The sequence below is a fragment of the Alosa sapidissima genome, chromosome 18, assembly GCF_018492685.1.
Source record: "Alosa sapidissima isolate fAloSap1 chromosome 18, fAloSap1.pri, whole genome shotgun sequence".
Taxonomy (NCBI): Eukaryota; Metazoa; Chordata; class Actinopteri; order Clupeiformes; family Clupeidae; genus Alosa; species Alosa sapidissima.
The window spans coordinates 5,725,777-5,741,338 of record NC_055974.1 but is presented as its reverse complement, the minus strand read 5'-3'; the positions used below and the strand labels follow the sequence as shown (position 1 = coordinate 5,741,338).

At 40.8% G+C, this 15,562-nt stretch overlaps 1 protein-coding gene across 3 annotated transcripts; it reads right to left on the bottom strand.

The window, feature by feature from the left end:
- Nucleotides 1-72: 72 nt before the first annotated feature.
- On the bottom strand, nucleotides 73-13,481 carry LOC121689960 (PC-esterase domain-containing protein 1A-like). Of its 3 annotated transcripts, none has more exons than XM_042070213.1 (12): nucleotides 13,413-13,481; nucleotides 12,973-13,061; nucleotides 7,520-7,599; nucleotides 6,052-6,284; nucleotides 5,803-5,971; nucleotides 3,920-4,166; nucleotides 3,553-3,627; nucleotides 3,353-3,445; nucleotides 1,824-1,859; nucleotides 838-888; nucleotides 562-603; nucleotides 73-246 (listed from the first exon to the last, which is right to left on the bottom strand). In XM_042070213.1, the coding sequence occupies exons 1-12, from the start codon at nucleotides 13,451-13,453 to the stop codon at nucleotides 191-193; spliced, it is 1,212 nt and encodes a 403-aa protein (XP_041926147.1). In that variant the 5' UTR covers nucleotides 13,454-13,481; the 3' UTR covers nucleotides 73-190. The 3 variants fall into 3 exon arrangements, with proteins under 3 accessions (XP_041926147.1, XP_041926148.1, XP_041926149.1); XM_042070214.1 differs by having other exon boundaries at nucleotides 5,803-5,953; XM_042070215.1 differs by lacking the exon at nucleotides 1,824-1,859.
- Nucleotides 13,482-15,562: the final 2,081 nt, after the last annotated feature.

Genomic DNA, 15,562 nt, shown 5'->3' with positions numbered 1-15,562 from the left:
TAGTGCTGATAAAGCAACCTCACCCACACCACACTCACTCCTCAATGCCCATGTAAATGCACACACCAGACATTAAACAAATATTTCTAATTTTATTAAAAGAATGTAAGAAAACCAATAAAATAATAAAAAACACACACTTAAAATTCTAAAATTGTTCCAATCTAAAAGTAAGGAAGGCAAAAGGGTCTCAGTACGGCCTGTACTGTGCACGCCTGTACTTGCTCCGCATTACATAGTTGTCATCTGGACACACAAACAAACAAAACAGATATTAGATACTAAATTCACAAGGGGAGTTTACATGTCTAGTATAATTTCTGCATTTCATAACACTTTTAAGCATATGTATTTATCCCTAAATAATAGTTGTTTAGGGAGTATGTGATCTACTGTAGATGAAATGCTGATCTAGAGCATTACAAAGTTGGTCATTCATGTACATGAAGTTCAGTGATCTGTCTGGACTTGGACAAATGAGTCTTCAGCAGCATCTGAATGCTGCATACAGTATATACTTAAATGATTTAAATAACAATACACCTTTGCTGCTTCGCTTACCATTGGAGTCCTGGGTAGGGTAGCCAATAAAGAAGCCTTGATCTGAAGGGGGAGAAAAACAATCCTGACACATGGTGCACTAAGGACAGTGCTAAACTGGATCCTATCACTGTTAGGATGTTAAATGGTGAGGTGTTACAAGAAATTTAGATTGAGCGTATTGGTGTGGTTTTGAAGCCACAAAGATTATAGTGACCACAGTATACTCAGAATGAAACATTGGAGGAGACCACTGAATGAATGAGGGATATGTTCAGCTTTTGGTTCAGGCCTTACCGTAATATGGCCCTGTCTGAGGTGGAATGTAGTCCCTGGAGAAGTCTTGACCTGAGGAAAAAAAACAAAAAAACAATGCTCTAATAAGATGGAAATAGCTTCACAGGTTGTAAAAAAAAGGGCCTACAATGCAGGAAAGTTCTGGGTTGGATGACAGAGCACTAGAGCTGAACATTTCATGATCAACAAAAACTCAGTCACCCCTAGAAATACAAAGCAAAGCTCATATTTATATTCACAAAAATATATTTTTTTAATTTGATTGTGAGAGGAATAGTGTCGACATATTTATGGTTAAGAGCTGATTCTTAGTCTACGCCAGCCACGTGAACATTGAGCAGGTGACAAGAATGTCGGAGACAAATCATGCAGAAATTGTGCATGTTTGACAAATGACCAACATGTGTGAACACAGAGGGATGGCCTATACATATATACATATAATTTCCCACTATAAGCACCTGTTGGAGACAGGGAAGCTGGAGTTTCTTACGCATCACATTAATAGCTCTTGAAAGTGCAGATTTCTGATATACACCACATTGGTATTAAGAAAGGCCAACTGTTGTGGTGGCAGGCTGCAGCTTAACAATATTACACTGTAGCACTCCACAAAGAAAACTCAAAACAATTTCTGCCAAACAGTAAAGCCCTAGTGTTCAACTGACAAGTGATTGGGTCATAATGTAACACCATGTAACTCCGGCTTCCCATTAGGCAGGGGTGACCTTGGCCTATTATTCACTATGGTTAGGCAGCAGAACAACTGGAGCGGCAGTGTTACGCTACCGTCAAACAATTTAAGTTCAACTTTCAAAGCGTAACGCGAGCGTATAGAGTTTGTGTAACAGGAACGATGGGACTTCTTTTGATTTATTATGGTCTGAGCGTTGCGTTACGCGTTACTGCTGCCGCTTCATTATTTCCAATGTGATCCCCACCTTAGTGTGACAGACAAATTCACCACATGACAAGACTGAACATACGAATATGAGGAGATTCCATCCATGCGTCATGTTGCCCTGAAACATTGGAAAATGTAACAATGCAACTTAATGCCAGCATTAAATGAGAAAGTTTCAACAACATGCTTAGTGGACATCTGTTTTGTTGCCTTCATCTCTCTCTCACACCCCAAATCTTCTGGATGTGCAAGCAAGGTATTTCTATTCAAAACATACAATATACCGACCAAAGATTTAAGAGTAGCCGCGTAGCATTCAAGAATCTTTTACTTTTTTTTAGGCCAACCACAACCACTCAAGCAAGCAGTAAAGCTAATTACCAGATATATAGCAATTCTGCGTGGACATATATTTGCATTAATGTCTATTTTAACCTGCTACTACAAAATTCCCTGATATTCCATGACCTTGCCCCACAAATGATAAAATTCCATGACTTTTCATGTCTGGAATAAACTATCAAATTTCCAGATTCCAGAAATCCCATGACCCGTGGGAACCCTGATAGTGTAACACATTGGATATCCGACTTCCAATTGGTGTGGCTCGTGAGAGGAGAGTAGGCTGACTTCATACATCAACATTAACTGCAAATTCTAGCCGGGAGTAGCTAGAACAGACGGCAGCTAGTCCCGAACAGATCAGCTGCAGTCTACCTGACGCAGGAGACATCATCGATTTAACCAACAGCATTAAATAACAGAATATCAAAAAGTTCTCAGTAGGCTAGCCTAACATTGTTGCAAAAAGTCACATATAAGAAGGTATCCATTCCATTTTTACTCATTTTCGCACATTCCAACATAAGGAAGCAGAATGAGAAACCTGTCATAATGGAGATTCCTTCCAAAGGGTTGGAAGGCGGGTTTCAGCTCGTACAGTCCATGGAAAGACAACTGCAAGAACTGAATGAAGGCACCTACGATATTTTAAGGTCATGTAACATGGTTACACCATGGTAAGTTCCTTTCTGGATGGATGAAGTCGGACAGTTCTTCTAACCAGTATGCATTGCATTTAACCTAGCATGCATAACATCAAGTCAGATCTGCACAGATGTGCATCAAGTCGAGTGAGCCTATTGACTGAATGACAAGACTGCATTAAATGAAGGAATAGATCAGCGGCACTGCAAACCTCGAACATGAGAAGGTGCCATCCATTGGTCATTGTATCATGGAACATTTGAAAAGATCTAACTTTGGAGTTATGCACAGATTTTTACATGAAAATGTTTAGTTGTAAAACTTGTTGACCAACATGTTTGTTGACCAACATACAAAGAAAAATCAAATTACAAGAAAGAAGATGGAAGTACCATCCCCATTAATTTCAATGGCCGATGCTAGGCACTTCAGCAGGGTCTTACAGTGCTCATTTCTAGCCACATTTTCTGCACTGCAAACCTTCCATTCCGGGGTTATAGAATCATAGAACATTTGGAAATGTCATTGTGTGACAGTCAAGTGCCAACAACATTACACAAGATCACCACAATCCAGAAATAAAACACTATAAATTACACCCCAAAACAGAAAAAAAACATTCACCTCCATAGAAGTTTGAGGTCAAAGAGGTCATACAGGGGTTGGGGGGCACTGGGTAGTTGTTGTATCCCCATGCCCTCGGTCTGCACCTATAGACTGTGAGAACGTTTATGTTTAGGGAGGGAAAATGAAGCGTGACGCAAAGGAGATGACAGTCATGTTCCATAACAACATCCAGTGGGGTCTTCTCACTCTGTGGTTACCTGAATTCTGGGCTTTCCTTGGTTGCTGCTGAGTCTCCTTGGTTGGATCTTGCTCACTAAAGCTTTGATTCAGACCTATAAGAGAGAGACACATCTTACAGGATGAGGGGGAATGCCCACCATCAATGTGTTGATTTGAATTAAATTAAACTGAATTAACTTCTTGACTCACTCACTATATGGTGGATTGTTTTTTAATGATTCAGAAATCATTAGACAACCAAACACACAGTATAAAACAGTAATAATTCCCTACTCACATTAACACCAAGTCTACACCATGAAAACTAATATTCATTCATCTGACTCAACAACTGTCCTGACCCTGCCCTGCGATCCGTGGTGCCAATCTGAGTGGCAGGTGTACCTGTTGGAGGCTGTGATGGTGGCAGCTCGACACCCCAGGCGTTGGCAACGTGCGCCAGCAGCAGGCAGGTGATGCGGCGATGGGCCACGGCGTTCCAGTGCACCCCGTCCTTCATGCGGTGCTGCAGGCTGAAGCGGAACTGGAAGTGTAGGTCCAGCACGTCCAGGCCGTACACGCTGGCCAGCGTGGCGCTGCAGTAGTTGGCCTCGATGATATCGAAACGCAGCGACGGGCCAAACTCTGCAACCTAAGGGTAAGGTATAAGTATAGATACTCTTTTGATCCCATGAGGGAAATTTGTTCTTTGTTCTGCATTTATCCCATCCGTGAATTAGTGAAACAGTGAACATTAACCTGGAGCAGGTCACTTCCCCCGCCCACATTTTTCCTACTGGTCGGTAGTGCTGGGCGGTATACCGGTTCACACCGTATACCGGTGTAATTTTTAATATACTGCCATACCGGTGTATTTGATTACACAACGTTTGGAACGCTGCGCCGCGCGACAGTGTTTCAGACGGGACTTTTTTTTCACACGCACGCATGGTGCCACTGCGAGGCATAGTGAGGGTAAACACAAAACACCTAAAGTTTTTCCCCTGAAGTATGACCCCTAAGGGTTTCTCCTTTTAAGGGGTTTATTTAAGGGTGAATAATACCTTAAATTGTTTCTTTAGTTAAGGAAAAACGTTAAGGGATACTGCATTGAAAAGGATTTAGCCTACCGTCACGACAATTCTATTGAGATTGTTCAACAGCTGTAACTAGCTGGCTAGTAGGTGATGTCGTTAGTTAGCAACCCACCGAACACAGTGAAGTTTAATGATCTTATCATTCATCTCACCTTAAGAATATTCGCTGAAATTATCCAGGTAGCAAGTAAAGCATGTTATAAACGTGCACTGAGCAATACTAGCTGGCTAGTTAGAAATTATCCTGACTGTCATCAGTGCACCAAAACTAACTTTTTTGTTTTGCCTAGCGAACCGAACCCGAAGCTCATGGCAGGCTAACAAGACATCCACATGAAGTTAACGTTAGCCTACCACTAACGTCATGTAAACCACACAATAACAATACATTTCTGATAGGCCTATTTGACAGAGTAAGCATATTAACAGAGGTTTTATTTTAAATTGTATCATTTTCAAAAAAGTATAATTATTGCAAGTTGCACTACTTTTTGTATTGGTTTTATATGTTCATATGTAGATGTTTGTGAAATTTGCACAGTAAAAGTTCTGTATTTTGACTGCAATTGTCTTTGCATTCTGATTAGATTCTTCATTAGAATCATGAGTGGCTCTTTGTAAACAGCATCATTTTCTGGGGCCATGCAAAACTGCATTACCACTAGTGTGGAGTTATTCTACATCATGACAGTAAAATAGACCATCCTTAGTCAATGTACTGCAGCAATTCCTCTCTCAACCTGTAGAAAATGCTGTGAACATCTGATTATGCATGGTAAAAAAAATACCGTCATATACCGTGAAACCGTAAGAATTTTGAAAAATACCGTGATATACATTTTTGTTCATACCGCCCAGCACTACTGGTCGGGGATTGAACCGGCAACCCTTCGGTTTCAAGCCCGAAGCTCTAACCAGACACGCCTCTAAACAGCTGTGTATCTCTAGTTTCTGTATCCTACTTTTTTTTTATATATATATGTATATATAAAATTTTATTTTCTTTGTTTAGACAGATATACATTTGATTTAAATGTAATACTCTCAGTTCAGCGACTTTCTTTTTAAGTCTTTTGCAGGTCCTTTCACACAACCATAATCTATGCTCAAAGCCATTAAAATGTGTCAACATTGGTCAAAATGTTTTATCTGATCTAGACAAAAAAACACATGTTCAGTATGTGTATCTACCTCTGGCACCAAAAAACCACCAATAATGGTTTTGCCCAGTGGCATGGTGAGGTTCCAGATGATCAAAGCCTCCTCTGGGAGAATGGTTCTCAGCTTTCGAAAAAAACGGGTTAAATTTTCCATGTAGTCCGGCTCCCACTGTCGCCCATATCTGAGAGTGAACAACAAACTACGTAACTCAGTGCATCATACATAAAACATGTCTGTTTCATGTGTGAAGATGATAGCACGCTGAAAGCCGATAAATACCTGGAGACGTCCCACACGCACGAGTTCATGATCACCAAGTCCGGTTTGGGACCCTTTTCAAACTCCTCCAAAATTCTCTGCACATACTCAGAATAAACTCTCGTAACAAAATAGAATCGAACTTGGTGGTGGTCCGACTTGTACTGTCGGACCTCCTTGTATTTTGTGCCGTTGGACATATGTCCTTTAGTACCACCCTCAAGAAGCTCATCCTTCTCAAATTGCTCCTCACCCTGGGAATACACAGAAACAGATGTCAACAAGGGTTCGCTCGCTGTACTAAACCTGCATCATGAGTGAGAAATAATGAAACATTTAGAGAAGTAATTTGAATGAACTACTCAAAGCTGAATCCAGGCTATGACAGTGCGCCATGAAGTGGAGAAACCACGAGTATACCTTCATAAATATATTTGGTACCCATTTATCTTACTATTTGCAGTGGACTACTTTGTTTGATGCATCTCGCTTTGCTAGTTTAGGTACATCTAACCAATGTTAAAAATAGGCAAAGCTTTTCAGTATGGGGAAGGTGCAATCAAGGATTTTGTGTTTGTATGTGTTAATGTTGATATTTGCATTTTATTAGCAGACGCTTTTGTGAAAGAAAATAAAACAACCTTACATTATATTTTAACCAAGGACCAAAGGAAGCACGCCAGACAGAGGTAGCTCACTGCTCACTTCAGTATTTCTTTTTTGTTTGGGGCGCAGGCTTCCCTTAACCTGACTCTCGCCAGATGAATTTCGTTCCGCCTAGCTCCACTCATCCATCTGGGATCACTCCATTGGAGAGGTGTTTCAGAAGGCTGGGCCTTATCAAAAATCCTTGCATATGATTGGATAAGCCACTTGTCCGTAATCTTTATTGACGCTACTTCAGCCACTCACATCGAAGCCAACCCGTGACGCTGAGAACAGTCTCACAGTCGCTTCTCCGCTACGTCACATCTATGAAACTCCCGCCCTGCGTCCTGATTGGCTGTACCATAAAATCTGGTGCCGAAATCACCCCCAACGGAAGCAATCCCAGATGGATGCGAGTGGAGCTAGGCGGAACGAAATTCATCTGGCGAGAGTCAAGTTAGGCTTCCCTCACTTTGTTCGGTTTTCGAAGCCTGGAGACATTTTTTTACAGTCTACTCATGGAATGGGCAGCTAGTGGTCGTGAGGAAATGATTGCTAAATGTAACAAAAAAATGTATGGGCTTGAAAACACACAACATCCCTGACTGCACCTTTAAGTTCGCTTTGAAATTAATCCACTCTACTCTTCCCCAGAGAATGTCTAATAAGAGCCCTCTCCCTTTATCTTATCTTCCGGGTTCATCAGGGCCATCTTTCTAACAGCACAGACCGTTTAATGTGTATGGCCAGAGCCTTAGGAAAGCGGTTCCTTTTGTTAAAACATGCAACTGTGCAGTCCTGACCACAGATGATCTGCGATCCTCCGTGATTCAGGACCTACCTTAGTCTTCAGCTGAGATGCAGCCAAGTAGTTGTCCCTTTGTAAAAGCATGACCAAGTCTTTGTATACCCCACGCTGAACTAGAAAAGAGGGGGAAAGTGATGACTTTATGAATGAGGTCTATGGTGTATTTCAAGTGTGGCTTACAGTGGGCATTACTTCAAATTGGCCAGCTTCACTCGAGATACGCAACTTTAATTTGTATTTCTCCAGTGATGCTGCAATGACGCTGCAACAACCCAAACAACCGGTAGATGGCTCTTGTGAGCAGGGTGTCTCGTAAAAAGAAATGGAGCTTGGAAAACCCTACACAGACTTCACTACAGACTTTAGCAGACTGGTTTAGAAATCATTTAATAGCCTGAAATATGCCTGCCCTGCCCTAATAAAGAAATATTTGGTTAAAGGAATTATCCGGAGTAAAATGCACTTTAGATCAATTTACGGATGATAGGGAGTAGATACGTTGAGTTGATATCCAAATCATGTCATTCGGATGTGTTTTGAGAAAGTTCGTTACCGTTTTTAGTCAAAACTCGTTAGCCTGGAAGTGACGCGGGCATGTCATTTCGCCGCTACAAAACACTATTTTTATAACTCTTCTACAGTTCCAAACAACATTACACTTACGTGGTAGTGAGTAGAGGGTCCCTAAAGCCAAACCGAAGTATCCCGAGGTATTTATGTGGTCGGATAGAGAGTCCAGAATGAATTTCATCAAGCCAGTACCTTTCCAAAAATACGTTTCCATCTTTGCTGCCATGTTCAGGGGAAAGTCCGTAGGAGTCGATTGCTGAGTGTGGAGTAACACGCTCTGGAAATTTACAATTTACATAAACCACATTAAGACCTCGGGATACTTCGGTTTGGCTTTAGGGACCCTCTACTCACTACCACATAAGTGTAATGTTGTTTGGAACTGTAGAAGAGGTATAAAAATAGCGTTTTGTAGTGGCGAAATGACATGCCCGCGTCACTTCCAGGCTAACGAGTTTTGACTAAAAACGGTAACATCGAACTTTCTCAAAACACATCCGAATGACATGATTTGGATGTCAACTCAACGTATGTACTCCCAATCATCCGTAAATTGATCTAAAGTGCATTTTACTCCGGATAATTCCTTTAAATGCCTATTCCCTGAATGGTAGACTACAATTACTATGTGTTTTATATAAGCTAATATCGAAACAAAATAACCCAGGCAGTCTCATCTAGGATATAACACAGGTTGAAGTCAACGTCAAGTTGGTTCTATTTAGGGAGGTGAATGTGTGTAAACATCTGTAGATGACTCAGAAATGACATCGGAAGACAAGGAGTGAATAGTGGCAAGAGGCAAGCCGAAGGCTGCTGACAAGGGCCCGACGCTATTGTAAAGCAATTTACAAAAGATTCACTGAACAAAAACGCTGATGTGGTACATGAAAATTTAGCTAAAAATGTGGAGAATGCAATGCAATTAAGCATTTTGGACGATATATTGTCACAAGCTGGCAGAATAGGCAACAGGCCGATGTGCGTTTTATTTGGAGACTGTTTTGCGAGACAGAGACTGAGTTTGCTGCTGATATTCTAGGGATAGGCTACAACATAGCCAATGTACGACTTCAGCCTTTTAATATATTTGCTGCATTGGATCAGTCTTTCTAGAACAGGCAAGGGCTTTCTAGCCTCACGTCAGCAGCGCTGCATCACCCATATAGCCTACATTAAAACAACCAGCGGATGGTGGGCGGGTGCGGTTTTGAAAATTGTTCAAAAAACTTTGGTGCTGATGGATGATAAGTTTTGCTATGCAGTTATGGTTGAAATAATAGCCCATCAGCGCATCTCTAGTGTGTGTGCCTCTCTCTCGCTCAGAGGGGAGGGAGAGGCTGAGGGTCGATCCAGCATGGATTCTAAACTCTGTGGTGGATAGGATCTACAATTAGGTGTTAACAATACTACTACGCTAGGTCGAAGTACTCCCAAGTGCTATTGCGCCACACATTGTAGTTCTCCTGTTTATTCGCTTGGAAAATCGCCACGTTTCATGTTGCGTGGCCGTAGACATTTCTATCAACTACTCGTGCAACTGTATTTAAGTCGGGAAAACGTGGATGTTTTTGATTACTTCTACGGCTAGTTACGGCAAAGCCCGCTAGCATAGCAACATGCTAACACAGTCCAGCTGCGCACCAGAGCGTTTGAGTGCACGTACCGACACGGGAGAGGTATGACAACTCGTGAAAGTTAAGGTAAGAACATATATTACTACTGACATTGGGTGGCGTGTTCCTTTAAGTTAACTGTGTTATATGCTTGCAATAAGTTTAGGTTTTTGCTGCTGGCAATGGCAATGCCAGCATTAATCAATCGGTTTAAATTAGAAAAATGTCGGCATAGGCCGTGACAGAAAACTTCTAGGGGGTGGGGTATTACACGTTGCCACTGTTTCCACCAATGATATGTATCGCTGCATCATCAACAACGTTGTTGGAACTGACAGTTCATTACAGTAAATGCTTTGTTTGTGCAGTTATTTAATGTAAGAAAGAGCAATTATGCTACATGATAAACCTACGGTATATGCCTTGTTTGCTCAGAAGTGTGGTGTAGTAAAGGAGTAGGCTAAATCACTAATCAACAATATAGCCTACCCATGCAAAAAACATGTAGCCTAAACATAGTTCAATATGCCTCTTTGTGGAAGCGTGGAATAGGCTACATTTCAAAGGCTTTCTTTCTTTCTTTCTGTTTTTGTTAACTTGTGGAATAGTGGAATATTTTTTGTTAACTTCTTAGTTGAAGTGAATTATTATATAACCTTTACACTAGGGCTGCACAATTAATCGAATTTTAATCACGATCACGATTTTGGCTTCCCACAATCAAATTTGCGTGATCGAGCGATATTTCAAATGCGTGCTCTACCCATAGAACCAACCTGGCAACCCATAGAACGCTCCGCTACAAAACAAATCAAACGCTCCTTAAACCTGTCTGACCATGTGCCTGCATGCAGCCTACCAATGACAGCTGTTCCCTGCACTGTTCAGCCTGATGCACTGTGGACTAGTGACATTATGTTAACTATTAGTAGGCTAGTTAGACTATACAATAAACGACGATCAAAAATCAAATGTGTGGCACAGCAGAAGGCCAAGAGCTTGTCCCTCGAAGCGGATCATCCATTGTTCGAAAATATTTCTGATTTCAGGCAAGTTAAGTTAACCAAAAATATAAGCAAAGCAGGGCTCTCAACTCATACCGTGAAACACATCACATGACGTAAACCACACATGCCTTTTTTTATCACGTTAACTTTTAGTCCTTGTTTGCTTCCTCCGATAGCCTATAGCCTACTGTAATAAGAGTTGAGCTAACGACGGGATCCGTGAATTTTATTCATGTATTTTATAAGCTTCATGTGCAACCTACAATGCATATGCGTTTCAAGACACAGCCTACTCAAAACGAGTGAACAATAATGAAAATGTAGCCTACACGTCAGTGTTTTACAGATCAACGAATGACTAAACCAGGGGTGTCCAAACTGCGGCCAGCCATGCACTTTAATCCGGCCCGCCGAGCATTTATTAGTTTATCATAGGCCGCTCGCTATTTTTTTCCAGCGATAGACGACGTTGTGGTTAACTTTAGGCTACTACAAACTGCTTTACACTCTTCTTAGAGAACGTTTACAATGTCAATGTCAAAACAGCTTGTCACATCGAGATACATAGTATCTCCATTGCAGCAGATCTAACTACGTTATGCTAGTCCATTTAATTGGGGACGCATTTGAGCGTGGGAGAGAGGGCGATGGCAACAGTAGTTCCCACTACTGACCAATTTTAAACTGTGAGAGGGCACAGCCATAGGCACAGCACTAGCCATAGGCTATTTGAGTGGAGCTGGCAAAGAGTCTTAAAGTGACAGTGCACCATTTATAAATGAATTAAACAGCATCAAATTAACAGTATTTCTTAAGAAATTATTTTTCTACAACAAAATGATTTTGTCATTTAAATAATACAAAACATTATTATTTGTGTGTGGCCCACTGGCCAATTTTCAAAACCCAATGTGGCCCTTCAGTCAAAAAGTTTGGACACCCCTGGACTAAACGATTACAGTAAACTCATGAACAAGAAGCAGAGCTTAAGTGGCTAATGGGGAGCGTTGGGAGGATTCCCGGTGGGCTGTTAACGTTTTCCCAAATATTAACAAAGTAGCACGCACAAAACATTTGTTTGGAAGTCGTTTGGAAGTCGCAGTCAAATCTATATTTGCAGTAATTTAGGGGAGTAAATGTGAGGGGAAGAATTTGGGTGAGCCAGATAGCAAGTCCAATATGTTTAGGGAAAAAATATTTTTCTCACTAAAATGAATGAATAATCGTGATAAATAATCGTGATCTCAATATTGATCAAAATAATCGTGATTATCATTTTGGCCATAATCGTGCAGCCCTACTTTACACATTTGTTGAACCATGGTCCTAATAAAAACTACAGGATAGTAAGAGCTGAAATGTTGCTTCATTTATCCAATTTCCACCACCATGGAAAACGTGGGCCGGTCTTGGACCTGAAACTCCTGGGCTGAAAAGTGGCCCCACTCCGGCCCTGGCTATGGGCCTACCTGTAAGAAAACTCACAAACTGCCTGTCATTTCAATTGTTTTTTAAAATGTGGACGGGTACATTTTGACAGCTATTTGTTGTTATAGGGTTGAACAGAAGTGGCAATCGAATCCCTTTTGCGTTTCGCAAACAATAAGTCAAAATATCAACAGAAATGCAGGAATGGACGTTACAGTTATTCAGTAACTGTAACAAATTACTGAAATTTTAATTGTACTTTGTAACTCGTTACCCCCAACACTGACAATAACGTAGACAGCAAATTAAGATATCTGGAGTGGCACCGGTAGGCTATCAAAAGCAGATTTCGATTTTCGTTAACCACTGTGTAGCCAATCCTTATACCCAAGTAGCCTAAATCGAGGTCATTTTTAATTATGCATGATTTATTTTGTTACTGAATTCGTAGGCTGGGATTCCTCTCGGCAACAATTATGTTTAAAGGCAGCCTCCTGCTTTTTCAGAAGGGGCGGTAGGCAGGCTACTGACAGAGCGACGTACAGTGGCAGAGCAACGCACAGTGGCTGAAAGTGGTAGCCTACTAAGGTTTCACGCAGCTTCACGTCACGTAATGCGCGACTGAAGTGGCCATTACAAATATAATGCCCACTGTAGCTACAAACCTGGGTAAATTAATCTAAATTAGATTACGTGGTAAATTTCCAAATATTAGACCCCAACAATTCATTAGCAAAACAAAGCGAAAAGACTAATCTTTTAGGAGATTTGATAACGGTCACTATGAGTTAACTAAAGTTTATCATGTCCCTACGTTAAAATACCACCCTGGTGGTATCAGTATTTCTTTCAGTTTTGTACTCACTGGAGTCGCCCAGAACGACAACAAACTTGTTGTGCAGAAGCTGGCTGGCTTGTTTGTTGGTAACATGTGGCGTCTTCATGCTTACCGTTCTGGAAAAAAAAACTTTTCTAAGCCAAGATACATCATTGATAGTCTGCCTTTACAGCAGTACATGTAAAATAAAAGTAACATTATATCGGTGTCCCTAACGGGAAATTTAGCTAATGTTAGCGCTGAGAACTTAGCACTGATAACGTTACACATCTCACGCAAGCACACCATGTGCTTAGTTACCTAACCATGCTAAATTTTAGTCAAATGCGTCAAATATGTTTCTAAGGAATTTAGCCGGTTAAAATGGACGACTATGCTGTCTAGATATCTGAAAAGGCGTTAAGACTGCTTTCTACTTTATTTCATTGTGAACATTAACGTTAATTAGCTGGCAATTATTGACCTACCTTGGTCCACCTAGCATTTGCCTCTCCAAAGAAGCTGACATTCTCTGTTAAGAGTCTAATAAGGGGAGAACCACCACTCTCGGGAAACTTCCGGTTTCTGAACTAGTTGCAGTTCCTTTTCTGGTTCCACATGAGGGCGCTCACGAATAAGTGCAGAATGAATGGAGGTATATGGAGCTCTACCCCTCAAATCCACTTTTCTCGAGATATAATCAAAGATTGTTAAGGCGGAGCAAGATATTTCATCAGGAGCCACTTCCGGGAACCCGGATCGCACGAGGGGGGGTCAAAATCCCCCTTTATGCAGAGCAGAGACAGCGACTGCTCCATTGAAGTCTATGGGCATAGCTCAGAATTTTACCACATATGCTAAGGTCTTGGTTCTATAGAGTTAGGAATGTGAATTTCGGGCACGTTTCCATGATCCTCAAACCCTTCTGAACATTTCAGGTACATTTTTAGCATTTTTGAGCATTCCAGTCTGGAGAAAATCGACTTTATATCAGGTGTGCGCCGGTTATTTATGCCGCTGCTGTTGGCCGGTTGCAACGTATGCTCATCAATACGTCATCGACACGCCTCTTTATGCAGACAGGATTCGATCCCCATTTCGCGCCCATAGACATGAACTACGACGAAGTATCTTGCTCCGCCTTAACAATCTTTGATATAATTTCTGCAAGCGGCCACATCTGGCAAAGACTCATCAATCATGAAACGTCATCAACGCAGCCAGTTAACATGGGAGCCAGTTGCCATGTAACACCGGCTCTCCGTAAACGGGCTCTGGTAGCCTTCTTCACACAACAGGATGGACACGTTAGAAGGCGTGGCAATTCTGTGCTTGAGTTTTATATAAAAAAAATTACTTACACGCGACATCACTTACGACATCAGGATGACATATTCATTGATAAATAATTATAAATTCTAAAGGATATAAAAATGACCTTGAGTTTTTCCAACTCTTTCGCCCTTGAGATTTCCTAGATTTGGCGTATCAGATATTACATTAGGCTATATTAATGTATGTTATACATTATAGAACAGCGAGTGAATGATTGTGTGAATGTGTAGTCTGCATTCCACTTCTCAAATAAATTATTTATTTTATAAACTGTTCATGATGCTGTCAGTTATTTTAGGCCATGTTCTTTGTTAATATCAGAATTGCTTATTCAGTGTGCTAAAATACCAGGACACAAACTTTGACCAGAGCTGTACTTAGGCCCTACCTGGACAATGGATTGCTTAATCTGGGTACCCAGAAGCTCGCATCATGCTGAACGAAAGAATTGATTGCTTAGTGGTTGACACATAGGCAATGACCTTTATCGTATCGATTCAAGATTTTCACTGTGTTTTTATAATTTCTTTAATCTGCATCAAAAGTGTAGGTACTGCTAGAACAGCAGTACACTTTTGATGCAGATTAAAGAAATTATAAAAACACAGTGAAAATCTTGAATAAAACTATATACCCATTTACCAAGACTACCACACTGATGAAATATAAACACATTTCATCAAAATTACTTTGAAGGACAATCAAAAAACCTAGCCAACAGATAAATAATGTATGACATTAAAGGAAAACTTCAGAAGATTGGACATTTGAGAAGGAATGCATGTTAACATGTCTCTACAGACAATAAAATAGTATAGTTGGAGTATACTGAGAATGGGCTGCAAAATTGAGTTCATACTTTGTATAGGTTTACGTTCTTATCCTTGGTGTATCCTAGCAGTTGGCTGGTCATATTCAAAACCACATCATGACTGAGTCAAGTCGACCGCCTCAGCACGTAAGTGATGACAAAGTAGTATCAATATAATGTATTCCAAGTTAAGAGTGAGTATAGGTGGAATTGGGCACTCCTTCCAACTTCCAGCTTCAACTCTGCTGAGGATTTTGCTGACAAAAGTGAAAGTATGTTCTTAACCACATACTCCTAGGCTTTTGAACTTTGAGTTAATAAATGTCATGTAATAAGATGTAGATCCAATTCTACTTTAATGGAGGAGGTGAACATATGCAGACAGCACATTCACATTCACTTTCCATGAAGATAACAGGATTTTCATAGGCCTGCTATTGTTGACAGACAGTGAACATGTGCTGTCCATCAACAATAGCAGGCCTATGAAAA